Genomic DNA, 18,584 nt, shown 5'->3' on the forward strand with positions numbered 1-18,584 from the left:
CATCCTAAAAAGGGGTTTGTATACTAGACAAAAAAAGAAATGTCTCTAGGTTAAAGAATAAAACATTAGTTTGGGACAAAAAGAGAAAAAATCAAGCACTTTAGAAATTAAAGAAGTCAAAATTAAGATGGCATGGGTAAAGATCAAAAGATGTGACATCAAATTAAAATAAATTTTTTCCAAAATCACACACACACACACAGCCAGGTTTTATAAGAAAAAGCTTTAATTTTTCACAAGTACAAAACATACATCCAAAAAATTATGATTGTTTATTGTAATCTTTAAATCCTGCTGTTCCAATTTATTCATAGGTATTATATTTTTTTTGTGCATCTTCATCCCAGCCATAAGTAAAACACACCCTGTTTTCTCACTTCTCAATTTTTACTCTTCTCTGATGAGATAAAACTGGTTAGAATGTGAAGGGTTCACACACTCACTTTTTCTTTTGCACACTGGGTATCTGAGAAAAAAGAAACAAAATATTGTTAATGGATCATTTGAGGAAAAGCAACCAGAAGGAAGAGGAACACTGGCTTCAGCCCATCCCCCAGGTCTGAGCTGATCTTGACTTTGGGAGAGCACATGCACCATGAGGAGAGAAGAAATGGAGAAGCCAAGATGGCACAGTCAGGATGGAAAATAAGTATGAGAGTTTCCCAGTAGTTTGTTAGAGAACTAGAGGACATGATATTCTAATTTCATTCCTCACAAACTAAAATCAGGTTTGAATATAAACTGACTTCTATCTGATTTTTTATTGGAACAGTGCAGTATGTATTGTCCACAGGTTGGTAACAGAGAATACACACGGTGCTCAAGTCTGAGGCATGCATATGAAAAGCACATACCTCTCCCCAGCACTGGCCACACTGCATCGAGAAGGACTCAAACAGTCAAGTAAAAAAAAAAAAAAAAATCGAAGTATAAGGTCTCAAACAAGGGCCAAATAACCAAAGATCACATCTAATCAGGAACAATGCTGATCCAATCCAGTTCTAGGTCCCAAGCAAAGAAGCACATTTTAAGAGATGAGGGCAGAGATGCAGCTTGTAATGTTCAGGAAATGATAGAGGAGCATCATTTCAAAAATTTCATCTTAAAACAAGACAGGTGGAAAAGAACTAGTGCAAAACCTTTAGGTTGTACCGTGGGTAGATGCGGGGGGATCAGGAAAGGTGAGAGAAAAAAACCCGCCAATGGGTTAAAAATCAGGATTATATACAGGGAAGCAACTCAGAGAAACCCAGAGAATGGCCATGAATTCAATAAATCCAAGCAGGAAGTAGCCACAATGCTGATGTCTTCATGTCTCTATGCCACCAAATGCATCTACCTGCTTCCTTAAGAGGCAAATCCTCTAAGAAGTCATCTGCAGCCAACAGCATCTGTCTCAGTGCAGAGAGGACAAGGACATCCTTTAAAGGGTCCAGGTCCCACTCTGAGACGTAATTACTGACCACAAAGATGTCAGAAAGAGCAACTCCAAGTTTTTTGTGGACTGCCTCTATCTGCAATACAGAAATTAAAACTCAGAATCTCAAAAGAGTAAAAAACACTGTTTAATATCAATATAAACTATAAAAGTACTAATAAAGATAGAGCTCTAGCCCATAGGTACTCCTTAAAAGAACTTCACAAGTCAAGCTCTAACATCACTGCTAATTTTCATTTAGAATACTCATAACAGATTAAATATGAATTAAAAATGAAGCTGAAGTATTTTTAATACCTTTATAAAGTCCATAATTACCCTCAGTTTCCTTTTAGAAGTTACTCTTAGTCGACACGTAAGTCGATTTTACTAGTTTAAAGCTGATGTTTAATTCCTTTTTTAAAGTTTATTTCTTTAATTACAATTGACATTCAATATTATTTTATATTAGTTTCAGGTGCACAGTGCTCATATTTAATTCTTGCTTAGACTGGTTTATCTGTGCAAACAGGCTGGTTGGGATCAGTATAGGGCTCTGTCACTTCTTAGCACTGTCAATAAACATTGTCAAATGCTTTACTCTGTTTGCTTTTGTGTCTATAAAATATAGTAAGGACAATACCCATCTCATAAGAGTGTTTTAAGTATTGAATAAGGAAACTTATCACAGCTTGACCAGGCAGTGACACAGTGGATAGAGCCATCAACCTGGGATACTAAGGTCCCTGGTTCGAAGCCCCGAGGTCTCTGTTTTGAGTTCTGGCTTATCCAGCTTGAGCAGGGGCTCACCAGCTTGTGCGCAGGGTCTCTGGCTTGAGCGTGGAATCACAGACCTGACCCCATGATTGCTGGCTTGAGCTCAAGGTTGCTGGCTTGAGCCCAAGGACTCTGGCTTGAGCAAGGGGTCACTTACTCTGCTATAACCCCACGGTCAAGGCATATATGTAAAGCAATCAATGATCAACTAAGGAGACTAAGGAGCCACAACAAAGAATTAATGCTTCTTATCTCTCCCTCTTCCTGCCTGTCTGTCCCTATTTGTCCCTCTCTGTCTCTTTCTCTGTCTCTGTAACAAAAAAAAAAAGAGAAAACATCATGTATTCAATGCTCAACCATTATTAGTTGTCATTATATTCTCCTAACCCCATGTTCCTTTTCACATTAATCTGTTCTTCACACAGGAGCCAGATTAATTTTTGTGAAGCTGAATTTGGTCATATCACTACTCTTTCAAAAAGTTGATATGATTCTTCCATAATGCACCTGATTAAGTAAAATCACCTCATGCACACATTACTTTCTCACTTTCTCTTTCCCTATAAATAATCACCCTCCACTAAACTGGATAGCTCCATGCTTCCTGAAAGGCTGCTTTTTCCTATGCTGATGTATTCACTTATGCTGTGCTCATGGCCTGGCTTTTTCCCCTGTTTTTTTTTTTTTTCTCCTCACTTCTGGAAATACTCCCCTACTGTAAGAGCCATTTTCTAAAACCACCCAGTAGTAAAATCTTCCCCTATGACTTTGCACAATATTTTCTTCCTCTAAACTTTGAAAGCATTTTATTTTTAATCATTTTATGATATGTATTATACACAATCATATTGTAATTTGTAAACTTTTTCTTATCTAATTCCCTTATCCCCTCACCTCCACCTATAAAGTTGTAAACTTTTTAGTACAGGGGAATTATTTTAATTATCTGTGTGCCTGATCAGAAGCTATCACACTGTCTCAATCTTTAAAAGTAATCAAAAAATATGTATTGAATTGAACCTAATTAAATTAAATTGTAATAAATGGAATTATGTGTGACAATGTAAGGATAAATAAATATTTAAACCTTGGGAAATAAGTCTAAATTATTCAAGCAATTGTTTCAAAAATTCCTAGACTTTACAAATATCTATTTTTATTCTATACACAGTAATATCATGTGATTATAATGACATAGCAAGAAATGTGTTCACAAAGAATATCATTCATTACCTTGAGCTTCACAGGCATACATTTATATATGTCTATAAGGTCTTCTCTCTTAATCAGATCCATGGTATCCACACAGGTGAGCAAAACCACATGTACCACACCTATGTCAAATAGATAAATATTGTTTTTATTATTATAGGCAGCATCAGTATTTTTTCAATTAATCAGCTATCAATTATGCAATAGACTATCTATGGGACCATTTTAGCGATTCGGATATTTCCTCTATCCCCACAAGAAAAGTACTCCTGAACTATTTATTGGTACCTGAAATTTTTCTGATATAGGAAGTCCCTTTTATTGCTTTCCATGGTAAGAAATGTTTTAAATGAAACCGCTTCTCGGAAGACATAACTAAAGTTTATGCTACAATATTTCTGATTGATTTTATATCCTTTACAACAGTTGTGTTTTTAAGGAGACTACAGAAAAGACAAAAGGGCTCTAATCAACAAGATGGGCAAGAAGGGGACTCAAGGAAACAGATTATGTTGAAATATTAGAAATAAACTGGTCCTATGTCGCAATGTTAGCAGGCACCTTCCTGCACACCACCTTTGCAAACTTTAAAATTTCAGTGAGCAAGTAAGTCCATCAATACCAGCTTCTAACTTCATCAAAGTTGTGATAACCTGGCTCTTTCCCAAACAGAATGGATAATAGGGCCAAGAAAAGCCAGTGTGGGATACCTTAATTCTCTAATCCTGTTTGCCTTCTCCAAAGCCTTCATGTTACCTCTTTTTACCAAACATTTTACTTCCTTGCTTCTTTTTCTTACTAAAATGTTCTTTTTCTTTTTCTAATCTTTTAAGGCCCAAGATGAAGTCTAAGACTCTCAGTAAATAACTGCATGCTAATATGCAGTGAAACAACTAGTGAGGACTGTGCTAAAATCTTTATATATATTCATTTGTTTAATTCTTACACCAAATCTCTGAGGTGGGTGTCATTATTATACTAATTTTGTAGATTAAGAAATTGAGGGGGCCCTGGCCGGTCGGCCTAGCGTGCGGAGGACCCGGGTTCGATTCCCGGCCAGGGCACATAGGAGAAGCGCCCATTTGCTTCTCCACCCCTCCGCCGCGCTTTCCTCTCTGTCTCTCTCTTCCCCTCCCGCAGCTGAGGCTCCATTGGAGCAAAGATGGCCCGGGCGCTGGGGATGGCTCTGTGGCCTCTGCCTCAGGCGCTAGAGTGGCTCTGGTCGCAATATGGCGACGCCCAGGATGGGCAGAGCATCGCCCCCTGGGGGGCAGAGCACCGCCCCTGGTGGGCGTGCCGGGTGGATCCCGGTCGGGCGCATGCGGGAGTCTGTCTGAATGTCTCTCCCTGTTTCCAGCTTCAGAAAAATTAAAAAAAAAAAAAAAAAAAAAAGAAATTGAGGAATATAATGTTTAAATGATTATACAAAGACATACGGTTAATGAGTGCTTGATTTGAATAAATCACACTGATGGGCCAGGGAAGATCCAAACATGCACTTTTCTTAAGTTTTTCATCCTGTTCAAAAACCATTCTATAATGCAGTCTAATCAATTACCCTTATAAGTAAAGTAGAATGAGACTCACCACACTTTATCAACTCCCTTCGAATTCTTTTGATCTTTGCTAACATCTCATAAGAGAGGTTTTCAACAGAGTTGACATCAAACACAAATGTCACACAATGGATTCTGTTCCCCAGCAATGGGAAGTCAATATAGTCACCATGACCTTGTGTGATTGGTTTCATGAAATTAAACTGTAAGGTAAACATGAACATATTAATTCAACAAATATCTATAAGCACATACAATCTATCAGGCACTGTGCAGGTGAATAAAACAGTGAACACCAACAAGTCTCTACTATTATAAGGCTAAGAATCTTGGAGAGAAGACAGTAATTATGCAAGTAGCCATTAGTCCTTCAACATAGGAAAAGTTTTTGTAAAGAAGAGACATGCAATATAGAGCTAAAAATATAGGTGAGTTAATCTGAATAATGAAATAAGAATATGTTAGAAAGTGTTCTAAACAGAAGAAGCAATGTGATGTGGGCAATGATGGAAGTGAAAGCATTCAGAAAGAAATCTGCTGTCATCACGCAGAATGCAAAGGTGGAAGTGGTACAAAATGCCATGCATTTATTCTTCAATTAACAAACTCTCTACTGGGAATCTGTTACATCAATAACATATAGCATTCTGTCACTTCTCTTAAAAAGAAAAAAACCACAAATCTATAAGTATTTTCTAATATATTAAAAAAGAAAAATAAATCTTAAATTTTTATATGGTTACTTATTAATGAAAGAGAGGAGAAATGTATTTGAAGAGGCAGATAAAAAAGATAGATTCTTTGAACAGAAATTATTTTGTAGATTTGACTTTAGAACCATATAAATGATAATCATAAATATAAAAATTAAATTGAAAAATCAATCTTTAAATTGAATTAAACAAATGAAGTTTTGTATCCAATTGGTATCATATATACACAAACAGAAACTATTTCTGATTGACTTTAAAACACAGTAATTTGTATACTTCTACTGCATAATATGTCTTAAGTACCATATAAAAATTATGCTAAATTTCTTCCAATTTTTATTGTGTTTATTTCTATTCTACTAATATTAAATATAACTATGATTAGGTTGTTTATGGTAGTGTTAGATATTTTATTCTGAGATTACAATAAATATTATGTGAAATAAAGTGAATGAGTTGTGATATATTTTGTCATCTCTGGTGTTCTTGAGACTAGAGATTCTCTGTTTGGATGAGGCAGATATAAATACAAGATAAAAGAGATTAAATAAAAACTATTTATTCCTGCATTTTGCCTGACCAGGTGGTGTCGCAGTGGATAGAGCATCAAACTGGGACACAGAGGACCCAGGTTCAAAATCCCAGGGTCGCCAGCTTGAGCGCAGGCTCATCTAGTTTGAGCACAGCTCACCAGCTTGAGCCCAAGGTCACTGGCTTGAGCAAGGGCTCACTCTGTCTGCTCTAGCCCCCAGGTCAAGATACATATGAGAAAGCAATCAATGAACAACTAAGATGCCACAGTGAGGAACTGATGCTTCTCATCTCTCTCCTTTCCTGTCTATCCCTATCTGTTCTTTTCTCTGACTCTCTCTCTGTCTCTGTCAAAATAAAAAAAGAAGAAGAAAGAAAGAAACAACTAAGGGATAATCCAGATGTTAAGTGTTTCATGTTATGTTTAATAAAAAATATACATGTTCCTACATATATAAATATATATTTATTTATGGATGAAATGTTATAATTTTTTAAACTTGCTTCCAAATAATACAAGAGAGGAGAAAGTGGGTAGACATGATGAAAAGAGATTTGCTATGAGTCAGGAATTGTTGAAGCTGTGTAAATGGGAATTCAATAAATTATTCTGTCTACTTTAACAAGAGTTTAAAATTCTCCATAATAAGGATTTTTGTTTAAAAAAAGAATTTTTAAAAATAAGCTTAACTACTTCTTTATGATAGCTTTACACTAAAAAATAAAAGAAACTCATATGAATATAAAAGTAAAACACACTGTATTTCTGAATAGGAACACTGGATATGTAAGATGAAAAAAAAATCACCTTTCAATATTAAATTTTAATGGAATTCCAATCAAAGGACAGACAAATGAAACACAAACACAATCATATCAGATAAAAACACATTCACTTGGAAAAGTATATGTGTGAAAATGGTCAAGAAAAACAAGTGTAAGAAATAAATATTGAGTATTTATCCAGTGAGTTGTCAATATATAATTGATTACTGTGGTAACTAAAACAATTAAATAATATGATAATGACTATAATAAAAATATTTTAATATGTCAATAAAACAAACTAGAGAATACAAAAACCAATCTTTATATTTGGTAGGAAAAAGATAAAAAAGGTGTTCAATGAAAGATGTTGGCACAATTGACTAATCACTTGGAACTAAGTAAATTAATGAATAATCAAGATCTAAATATTTACCACAAGGTTTAGAAAGTTTAAAAAAAAAACCAGTCAGACTGCTCTTCTCTTTAATCTCCCCTTTCTTCTTGCCTGGAACACTAACAGTGGTCAGCATGAACATCTTGAGAGGAGGAGGATGTCTTAGTCAGCTTAAGGCTGCTCTAACAAATTACAATATTGCATGGCTTAAACAACAAACACTTATTTTTTTTTATAGCTCTGGAGGTTAAGAAGTTCAAGATCAAGGTGCTGACTAGATTTGATATCTAGTGAGAATCTCCTTCCTAGTTTTAGACAGGCACCTTTTTATTGTGGCCTCATGTGACTGAGAGATAGATCATCTCTCTCATCTCTCTTCTTAAAAGGGCACTAATTCCATTTATGAGGGCTTCATCCTTTTAACTTAATCACCTCGCAAAGGCCCCATCTCCTAATACATTGTGGACTAGGGTTTCAAAATATGAATTTTGGAAGGATCTTTGAAATTGATAACCTCAAAGAGCTGACAGCCTGACCTGTGGTGGTGCAGTGGATAAAGGGTCGACCTGGAAATGCTGAGGTTGCCGGTTCAAAACCCTGGGCTTGCCTGGTCAAGGCACATATGGGAGTTGATGCTTCCAGCTCCTCCCCCCTTCTCTCTCTCTGTCTCTCCCTCTCCTCTCTAAAAAATGAATTAAAAAAAGGCCCTGGCCGGTTGGCTCAGCGGTAGAGCATCGGCCTGGCGTGCGGGGCACCCGGGTTCGATTCCCAGCCAGGGCACATAGGAGAAGCGCCCATTTGCTTCTCCACCCCCCCACCTTCCTCTCTGTCTCTCTCTTCCCCTCCCGCAGCCGAGGCTCCATTGGAGCAAAGATGGCCCCGGCGCTGGGATGGCTCCTTGGCCTCTGCCCCAGGCGCTAGAGTGGCTCTGGTTGCGGTGGAGCAATGCCCCGGAGGGGCAGAGCATCGCCCCCTGGTGGGCAAAGCATCGCCCCTGGTGGGCGTGCTGGGTGGATCCCTGTCAGGCGCATGCGGGAGTCTGTCTGATTGTCTCTCCCCGTTTCCAGCTTCAGAAAAATACAAAAAAAGAGCTGACAAACTGGCCCAAAGCTGACAACATCCAGGCTTCCCATTACCTAGAAAAATTACCTGTGTAAGTTGATGTGTTGAATTTCTGTTCCACATAGCCAAAAACAATAGAATGTGTAACAATATTCAGAGTTCTTATGACAGCTATGACAAAAGAGACCTTTAGTTGTTTTAATTAATTCTTTGTACAGTAAAATATCAAAAAGAAACAAAGGATCTTGAACAAGTATAGTTTAAGAAAATAAATGCTGAAGTACTAAACTAGAATCTTATGTTCTCAATAATGGGCAAAAATAAATATTTTAAATATAAATTATAATTCCTCAATAATTAGCCAAATTTTACCTGGTATCTGTCGGAAATGTGACCTTTCAAGATGTAGAGTAGATCCTCCATGCACAGCCCTCCTTCCTCACTCAGCCCCATTGAGTCACACAGAATAAAGGGCAAGGGGTTACCATCCTTTCCATCTTTGATGGAATATGTCCTATACTGCAGAGGGAAAAAAGGAAACGTTAAGATTCATTTTTTAAATACATAAATATATTTTGTATAAATATACATACATAAACTGAGATGAAGTGTACATGTAATGAAGTTGATCAGAAAAAATAACTTTTCAAGTCTAACTTGAACAAAGAAACAAAGGCTGAGCGACCTACAATGGACTCACCTGCTTAGACATCCCAGTTCTGCTAGAGCCCACCACGGCCTGGTGGGTTACATGGCCATGAAAGGCAGACTTCACTGAGTTGAAAAAACTAGACTTCCCAGCTCCAATTGGACCCAGTAGCAGAATTCGTACTTGGCGAACCAGGTCTCTATATGGTTTATAAGTTCTAACGGCAGATAATAAGCTCTCCCTGAGCCTGTTAGACAAGATAATTTTAATAGTTGACTGAAATTAGATCACATGACATTATTATAAATTTTCCTTGAATTCATTTTCTTCTCTTATAGTTTCTAATTTAATTTTGATTATCAACTTGTCTTCTCATATAAGAAGGCATGAAACGATTCTACCTCAAATTTTACTGTAAAAGAAGGAAAGGCAAAAAAATTACTTTTAAATAAGGCCAATCAGACATAAAAATCTTTCAGATTTAAGCAACCAGACCATAGATACCTAAAAATAAATATCAGTTATGTTAAACATGAAGATAAATGATCAATAATGAATATCAAAAACCACAAAATAATATGTGACTTTCAAAGTTTATGGAAGGAGATCATTCTTAACATGTTTTTGAAGTTCATAATAAGTATTTCCTTCCTGCCAACCACTTCTTCCAAAGCAAATACCTAAAGAAGCTGACATTATAACTGCAAGAATTCTTAGCAAAAATGTAGACATACAGGCAAATAACTATTTTCCTTCAAGCATATAAAAACATTAAAATTTTCTTTATTCTAATCAGTGTTCTTTTTGTTTTACCATTACTATTGCCAAATGCTTTCATGAGTATAGATATAGTTATAGTTTGTTCTTGATGCTCCATAAGTTATCTGTCATAATTTGTGCTACCAATTTTATTAAAAGAACCTATAATAAAATAAGTTTAAGATAATAACCAGAATAATAGAACATTTAAAACACTGACTTACTCATTGACTCCTGTCATCTTCCTTGTGTCCAACAAATCTAAGGAAAAATCAAAGGGTAGTAAAGATTACAAGTTGACGAATGATTGACTGACTGAATGAATGTCAGTGAATTCACAAGGAGAAAATACCAAAATAGCAATATAGTGAAAAATGTATGGAGAAAAAATACGGCAGATATCCTTAACGTCACCTCATTTAAAGAGGCTAGAAACAAGGTGAGAACTGCAAGACAGTGGTGTCAGCCGATCTTTTCTCATCCAGTTACTCAACAGTCATGTGTGGCTCATTCCAAAGTGGAAAATGATGGCTGGGGTCCTTTCTGAATCAGAAAAGCTAGATCTAGAGGCATGGACAGGCAAGGAAGGACTGGGAGTGCTCTTTCCTCCTGTCCATAGGCAAACAGGTCTGAAAGGTATAATAGTGCAGAGACACAGAATGAAAAAGACCATAGGCATCAGACTTTTTTCGCAAAAAATTATTGTCAATAATTGGGGCTTCTGTATTTTATAGTCCAATTGATTTTATTCCTGGCTTCCGAAGTGTATGTAGGCCCTGACTCATTGGCTCAGTGGTTGGCTGGCTGGTGGATATCCTGTGTTTGATTCCTGGTCATGGCACACAGGAGAGGCTACCATCTGCTTCTCCACTCTTCCCCCTCCCCTCTCTTTCTCTCTCTCTCTTTTTCTCTCCCTCAGCCATGTCTTAATTAGTTCAAGCCAGTTGGCCATAGGCGCTGAGAATGGCTACATGGCCCCTGCCTCAGGCATTAAAAAAATGGCTAGGCTGCTGAGCAATGGACCAGCGGTCCCAGAAGGTCAGAGTATTACCCCTTAGTGGGTTTGCCAGGTGGATCCCCGTCAGGGCACATGTGGGAGTTTGTCTCTCTGCCTGCCCTCCTCTCACTAAAATAAATTCTTTAAAAAAAATTTTTTTAAAAAGAAGTGTATGTAGGACTTGTGCTTTTCCAGTAAGAGCAAAATGAGTGGTTCAGAGGTAGGTTGAGGACCTCATTTAGACCAGTAAGACTCAGGCCTAGAATTATTTTGTTGCTTAAGAAGGGATATCTTTTATATTGGATTTAAAATAGAAAGAATTAGGTGTAATTGTGCTGGCAATTCTCTTTAAGAAGAAAAAGGCATACTGTGAGGAACATAATTTAAAAGTATTGCTAGCTATATGTATGGTTATAAAGAAAGCCTCTTTAAATTACCCAAAATAGAAGTAGTAAAGACTGCATTCAATGACTACAGTATAATAAAACTAGAAAAGAATGGGTGTAAACAAACAAAAATCAAGATCTTGGAAATTTAAAAGCATTCTGTTAAATAACTTTAACATACAAAGGAAACAAAATACCATAATAGCAGTTATATGTAAAAAATAATAATATAACACTTATATTAACCATATGATAAAAGTACATTTCATTAATAATAAGAAAGAAGAAAAGTCTTGAAAATAGAAAGAAAAAAGACACAAATTAAAAAATGTAAGAAGAATCAATACAAAAAAGAACAAAGACCAATTTTAGAAATCAAAAAAGGATATATTAATATAGAAATTGATTATTTTAAACATAAAAAGGCCCTTGCCAGAGGCTCAGTGGGTAGAGCTTAGGCCTGGCATATGAACATCCCGGATTTGATTCCCAGTCAGGGCACACAAGAAAAACAATCATCTGCTTCTCCTCTCTCCCTTTCCCCTTTCCCCTCTGGTAGCCAGTGTTACAATTGGTTTGAGCCTAGCCCCAGGTACTGAGAAGAGCTCCATTAGGGTACATCGGCCCCAGGCACTAAAAATAGCTAAGTACTGGAGCATCGGTTCCAGATGGGATTGCTAGGGGGATCCTTGTCAGGGTGCATGTAAGAGTCTGTCTCATGGTCCTGGCCGGTTGGCTCAGTGGTAGAGCGTCGGCCTGGCATGCAGGAGTCCCCGGTTTGATTCCTGGCCAGGGCACACAGGAGAAGCGCCCATCTGCTTCTTCACCCCTCCCCCTCTCCTTCCTTTCTGTCTCTCTCTTCCCCTCCCGCAGCCGAGGCTCCATTGGAGCAAAGATGGACCGAGCGCTGAGCTCTGTGGCCTCTGCCTCAGGTGCTAGAATGGCTCTGAATGCAACAGAGCGATGCCCCAGATGGGCATAGCATCACCCCCTGGTGGACATGCTGGGTGGATCCGGTTGGGTGCATGCGGGAGTCTGTCTGACTGTCTCCCCGTTTCCAGCTTCGGAAAAATGCAAAAAAGAAAAAGAGTCTGCCTCACTATCTTCCTCTTACCTTAAAAAATAAAATAAGATAAAACACATAAAATGCTAACTAGTTTAATCAAAAAAAATTCACAAAAATTCAGATTGGTTACTTATTATAAAACCAATAATACATAGAACTGGAGAAGATTGAAAGTTATAGAAACTCTCATGCACTGCTTGTGGCAGTGGAAATTGGTATGACTATGTTGGAAAACCTTGTCACTGTCTTCTGAAGCTGAACATTCACATACTCTTTGATCCAGCAATTTCATGCTTATATTCTTTAAAAACTATGTATATATGTAAACTGAAGGACATGTTAAAGAGTATTTATAGCAGTATTATTTATAACAGCCTTAAACTAAAAATCCAAATGTCCACCAATAGTGATTTGATTTTTTTTGAAGTGTCATAGAATCATTACAATAGAATACTATATGAAAATGAAAAAGAACAAATTACTGCTACATACAATAATATGGATGAATCACTAGGGAGATAAAAGTGAATACTGTGATACATTGACTCATTTCACCAAGTAACACTATCAAGGAAAGAAAGAAAAGTGAAACAGTCTGTTGAATAATTTCCTTACAAATATACTAATAATCTTATCTCCTGGTAAATAGACAAATGATATTTGCTGCAGGACAGTATTTATCTCTTGAAGTCCTTAACAGGTCGCCCCTGTTTAAGAATTACTTACAGCCTGACCAGGTGGTGGCGCCATAGATAGAGCGTCGTACTGGGATGCCGGGGAACCAGGTTCGAGACCCTGAGGTTGCCAGCTTGAGCGCAGGCTCATCTGGCTTGAGGGGAAAAAAAAAAAGCTCACCAGCTTGGACCCAAGGTCACTGGCTCGAGCAAGGGGTCACTCGGTCTGCTGAAGGCCCGTGGTCAAGGCACATATGAGAAAGCAATCAACTAATGAACAACTAAGGTGTCACAACAAAAAACTGATGATTGGTTTTCATCAATCTCTCTCTCTGTTCCTGTCTGTCTATCCCTATCTATCCCTCCCTCTGACTCTCTCTGTCCCTGAAAAAAAAAAAAAAGAATTACTTACAGTAAGTACATTTAGATTCTATGGTTCTGAAGCATGTATTCCTGGAAAATCTCATGTAAACTGGTTGTCTTAGTCTGCTCAGGCTGCTATACAAAATAAAATAGACTGACTGGCTGAACTAACAAATTCATTTCTTTTAGCTCTAGAAGCTGAATAGTCCAAGATGGAAGTATAACAATGTAACTTTCATTCTGAGATCTCTTCTCTTGGCCTGCAGGTGGCTGCCTTTTCACTGTCTGCTCACATGACCTATTCTTGAATGAGCTAAACTAGAGAGAAAGCCAATGGTGTCTTTTCTTATATGGGCGCTTATGTTATCAAATTAAGACCCCACTCCTACGACCGCATTTAATCTTAATTACTTTCTTAGAGGCATCCGTCTCCAAGTATATTCATATTGGGGATTGGAGTTTCAACATGTGAGTTTTAGGAGGACACAATAGTATTGATATATCAATGTTCCATAACCAATTACTCTCTAATATGTAAAGTAGCCCAGGAATTTTAGTTAAAAACCCTGCCTGTTGTTCTTAACCAGAAATCATATGTCTAACATTGGAAAGAAGGAGTTGGGAGCCACACATAATATCCTGGTGCTCTTTCTGCCTCTTCTGAGATTTTTGATTACCTTTTATTCCTGAAATTAGTGAAACTTGATATTGGTAAGATGTCTGATTTTTAAGGGGTCTAATTTTATAATTCAATCCCTACATTTACTCAATCTTTCAAAAAATATTGAATGGAAGAGGATAAACACAAAAGAGCACAGTCAGTAGTATGATTCCATTTATATAAAATTCAAAAACAGGAAGTATTAATTAATGCTGATATGAGACAGAATATAGTAACCTTTCTTTGGTTACTGGGAAAAGTTTCAAAGGAGTCTTCTGAAGTGATGATAATTTAGCTCTTTATCCAAGTTGTGATTACACAAGCGTGCTCAATTTGAAGAAGCCTATCCATTGGTACACTTATCAAATGTGCATTTCCCTGTGTATATGTTATACTTCAATTAAAAATTTACTTACATGACATGAGAAGGTCAGCATCATGGTATATCCAAATAAATTCATTAGACTTCAATAAAAAAAACAAACTTTTTTTTAATGTTTGGGCAGCCAGAAAGAAAGATTAAATCACTCAAAGGGAAACAATAAAAATAAATAAATAAATCTGGCCTTTGGTTTTCCGCAGCAACATCAGTGTTATGGAAGCATTATAGTATCCTTGAAATCAAATGTGCCCAAAGAATGGTGTCATCTGATAGATATTCAAGTATCAAGACAACAGATATTTACTTTGGAACATGCAAATACTTAGTGAATAATATTCCTAGGAACCCTTTTTTTTAAATGAATAAGTATAAACAAGTATTTTCTAGAAAAAATGCAAATGTTCAATATACATAGAGTCATTAGTGATCAGAGTAAGCAAAAAGAGATAGAAACACCATCTTTTGACCATCAAATTGGTAAGTTTTCTAAAATTTGATAGTATCAAAGATCATTTCTATAAGACTCTTGAGAATAGAGTATACATCTGAAGCTTCTGAGAAGTGTCTATCAAAATGTAAGTGTATATAACTCTTAAACAGAAATTTCAGTTCCAGGACGTTACTCAAAAGAAGTATTTTTGTTCACAGTTATATGAATAAAGATATTGTAGGAGCATTGTTTACAACAACAAATAGTGGAAACAATTTAAATGTTCTTAAGTAGAAAAACAAATGAGAGAATTTCAGTCGTTTGATCTAATGAGAACTGCATCCATAAGGATCCAGTACCAACCAAGAGAAATTCAGGCTCTGGTAACTTTCCAAGAGAACCTCACAATCTTTAATGTTTGTTTTTCTCTCTCTCCTTCCTTCACTTTTCCTCTTCCCCCCAACCACTTCATCTACACAAACACACTCCAAAAATCTTTATATATGCTACTTTTGACCATGATTGTGTCTTAGCCAACAATTTGTGGCCCTATTTCAGTCTGAGTCACCCGGAAGTATGGACAAGTGAAAAGACTACTTTTCCTTAAAGAGATGGGTCAGCTCAAATCCTCCAACAATGCAGAAGAGATTATCTAGTTAAACTTACCTTCACATCGAAAAACTTGACATTCTTGAAAGGAAATGTCCGTATCTGGAGGCAGATCTAATTTTTCTATTACATTTAAGCTTATAAACACCTTTTTTTTTTCTAGACATATCTGAAAATTTGAACTTTTGTCATACAGAAATTCTCCATGATGACTTCTGACCAATGGAAAACATGGTCTTATTTTACATCCTAAAATATTAGTCTCTTTCAAGGCAAGAAGGATGATGGGAACTTTCTTTTTATCCTGGTAATTATCTAATATATATGCCCCAATAATACAATCAGAAGTATAAATCATTGTTATAGTAGGTCCTTGATCACAGCATCTTTGAAGCAAATCTTTAGAACAGAAATTATGGACACTAGCCATATAAAGAAGTTTTAACTGCTTTCCTTTCAAAAAGTTTTGCAGTCTTTTCTCTTGCATCCACGTCAAACAAGTTGTCAGTGCCATATTTCTCAACCTGGTGGAAAATCAAACATATTTTACATGAATATGGAAAATCAGACAATATGTACTGTAACAAAGCTTGCATTTATGCCCTTATTTATATTCCACAGAAAATGTGTAAACAGAGGATGAACAGATAGCAACATTCTAAATTATTATTTTTAAAAAGATTTTTAGCCTGACCTGTGGTGGCACAGTGGATAAAGCATTGATCTGGAATGCTGAGGTCACCGGTTAAAAACCCTGGGCTTGCCTGGTCAAGGTACATATGGGAGTTGATGCTTCCTGCTCCTCCCTCCCCCTTCTCTCTCTCTCTCTCTCTCTCTCTCTCTCTCTCTCACTCACTCTCTCTCTTCTCTAAAAAAAATTAATAAAAAAAAAGATTTTTAAAAGGACGATTGTTTACAAGTGGCTAGGAAAAGTGGAAAGCAGCAGGTCTCTTACCTGTATTTAGAATGTGTACAAGGGCTGAAGCTGAGAGCTGCTGCTCTCTGTCTGGACAGCAAGGCAGGTATGTAATGATAGCAGAGGCTTCAGAAACTTCGAGAAATGGAAACTGAAAGTCAAGGTGGCCCAACCCTTTGATACTGCACCAACTTCACTCTGCGAGCCAGCATAAACTAATCCAGTTCATTTTAGATAGTAAATTCATATAAAGTTAATACTTAAAGATGCAAAGTCAAATGGAAAAAAAATAACTAAATTCTCACTACATTTGTTAGTGACATTTTAAAGACTTAAGAAAAATTTTGTGTGGACATACAAAAATAAACAAATAAATAAATGTTGTCTATCCTAATTCCAGAACACATCTCAGATTCATTCACTACTCTTGATTTCTGCTATTAATTTATACTAAACCAACACACATCCTACATAAACTGTTATAATGACCTCCTAATTTGTTCCTTTGCTTTTCTGCTTGCCCTCTCTCCAATCCATTCTCAGAACAACCAGAATCAACTCTGTTTATAAAATGTAAACTAAACCATGTTGATCTCTAACTAAAACCCTTTCTCTAACTTCACAGTGTTAGTGGTCACAAACTTGTGTCCAATAGGTTAATTTCAACCTGCAGAATTGTTTTATAGAACTAACATAATTCCTTTACTGTTTAATTTTAAATAAAATGTTTTTATGTCATTGGGCATCCCCTCTCTGGTTTCCCATTGTCCTCACAAATCCCCTATTTCTGATTCTGACAAATTCAAATTTCCTGTCTGGGCCAGAGAGGAATTTAAGTTTTGAGTTTATTTTAAGTCAACAGCAACATCTATTTAAAATATTTTAAGCAAATTTGGAGTATTATTTACTTAGCTAAAAAAAAAAAAATCTGACCCCAGCCGGTTGGCTCAGTGGTAGAGCATTGGCATGACATGTGGAAGTCCCGGGTTTGATTCCTGGCAGGGCACACAGGAGAAGCTCCCATCTGCTTCTCCACCCATCCCCTTCTCCTTTCTCTCTACCTCTCTCTTCCTCTCCCACAGCCAAGGCTCCATTGGAGCAAAAGTTGACCCCAGGTGCTAAGGATGGCTCCATGGCCTCTGCCTCAGACACTGGAATGGCTCCAGCTGCAACAGAGTAACCCTCAAGATGGGCAAAGCATCGCCCTCTGGTGGTCATGCCAGGTAAATCCCGTTAGGGCACATGCCGGAGTCTGTCTGCCTCCCCACTTCTCACTTAGAGAAAATACCTTCCACACACACACACACACACACACACACACACACAAAAAAAAAACACCCAGAAGTTATAATATGGTTATCATTTGCCAAACACTTTAAATGTATTTTATTTATTCATGTCAATAAACTTAGGAGGAATATATTAATATTATCTCTGACTTTCAGATAAACAAACAGAATGTTGGAGTTAAATTATTTGCTAAAGATTTCTCTGTTATTGAATTGCTGAGCCAAGATTTGACCTATAATCAAAGTGAAAACAGAGGATGATAATTTTGCAGGTACATACACTTGTCAAAATTAATCAAATTATACACTTTCAGCATATGAAATTTAACCTCTCAATTATCCCAATTATAACTTACTATTGTTGTTTAAAAAAAAAAAAGCCCACACTTTCCAAATGACACATTACCCTGTTTTTCTCCTGGATTGTAAGGAAGTTTGTAATACCGTTAAATTGCTTGGCCACAGTTTAAGGGAAATGACATTCATAAGTATATTTATTTTACCTTATTTTTATTTTAGTGGAAGGAGGAGAGGCAGAGACAGACTCCCACGTGCACTCCAACTGGGATCCATCCAGCAAACCCTCTCGAGGGTGATACTCCGCCCATCTGGGGCCCTTGTTTTGTTACAACTAGAGCCATTTTTCAGCATCTGAGGTGGAGGCCATGGAGCTGTCCTCAGCTCCTGGGGCCAACTCGCCCCAATTGAGCCACTGCTGCAGGAGGGGAAACAAAGAGATAAGGAGAGGGAGAAGCAAGAGGGGAAGGGATGGAGAAGCAGATGATAACTTCTTCTGTGTGCCCTGACCAGAAATCATACCTGGGACATCCACACACCAAGCTGACACTCTACCACTGAGCCAACTGGCCAGGGCCATAAGTATATTTAAATAATACATTTCCTTAATATACAAATAAAAGTAAAAAATAACAGCTAAGAGATCATTGACCTTACACTTAAATAGAAGTTGCTT

General features: G+C 37.0%; 1 protein-coding gene across 2 annotated transcripts; it reads right to left on the reverse strand.

Moving 5' to 3' along the window:
• Positions 1-208: 208 nt before the first annotated feature.
• IFI44 (interferon induced protein 44) lies at positions 209-16,448 on the reverse strand. 2 transcript variants are annotated; one of them, XM_066264964.1, is made up of 9 exons: positions 16,362-16,448; positions 15,464-15,930; positions 10,063-10,099; positions 9,131-9,326; positions 8,803-8,949; positions 4,994-5,165; positions 3,428-3,528; positions 1,340-1,514; positions 209-466 (listed from the first exon to the last, which is right to left on the reverse strand). In XM_066264964.1, the coding sequence occupies exons 2-9, from the start codon at positions 15,918-15,920 to the stop codon at positions 432-434; spliced, it is 1,320 nt and encodes a 439-aa protein (XP_066121061.1). In that variant the 5' UTR covers positions 15,921-15,930; positions 16,362-16,448; the 3' UTR covers positions 209-431. The 2 variants fall into 2 exon arrangements, with proteins under 2 accessions (XP_066121061.1, XP_066121060.1); XM_066264963.1 differs by lacking the exon at positions 16,362-16,448 and adding an exon at positions 16,101-16,187.
• Between the last annotated feature and the right edge of the window lie 2,136 nt (positions 16,449-18,584).

The sequence above is a fragment of the Saccopteryx bilineata genome, chromosome 3 (assembly GCF_036850765.1).
Source record: "Saccopteryx bilineata isolate mSacBil1 chromosome 3, mSacBil1_pri_phased_curated, whole genome shotgun sequence".
NCBI classification, from domain to species: domain Eukaryota; kingdom Metazoa; phylum Chordata; class Mammalia; order Chiroptera; family Emballonuridae; genus Saccopteryx; species Saccopteryx bilineata.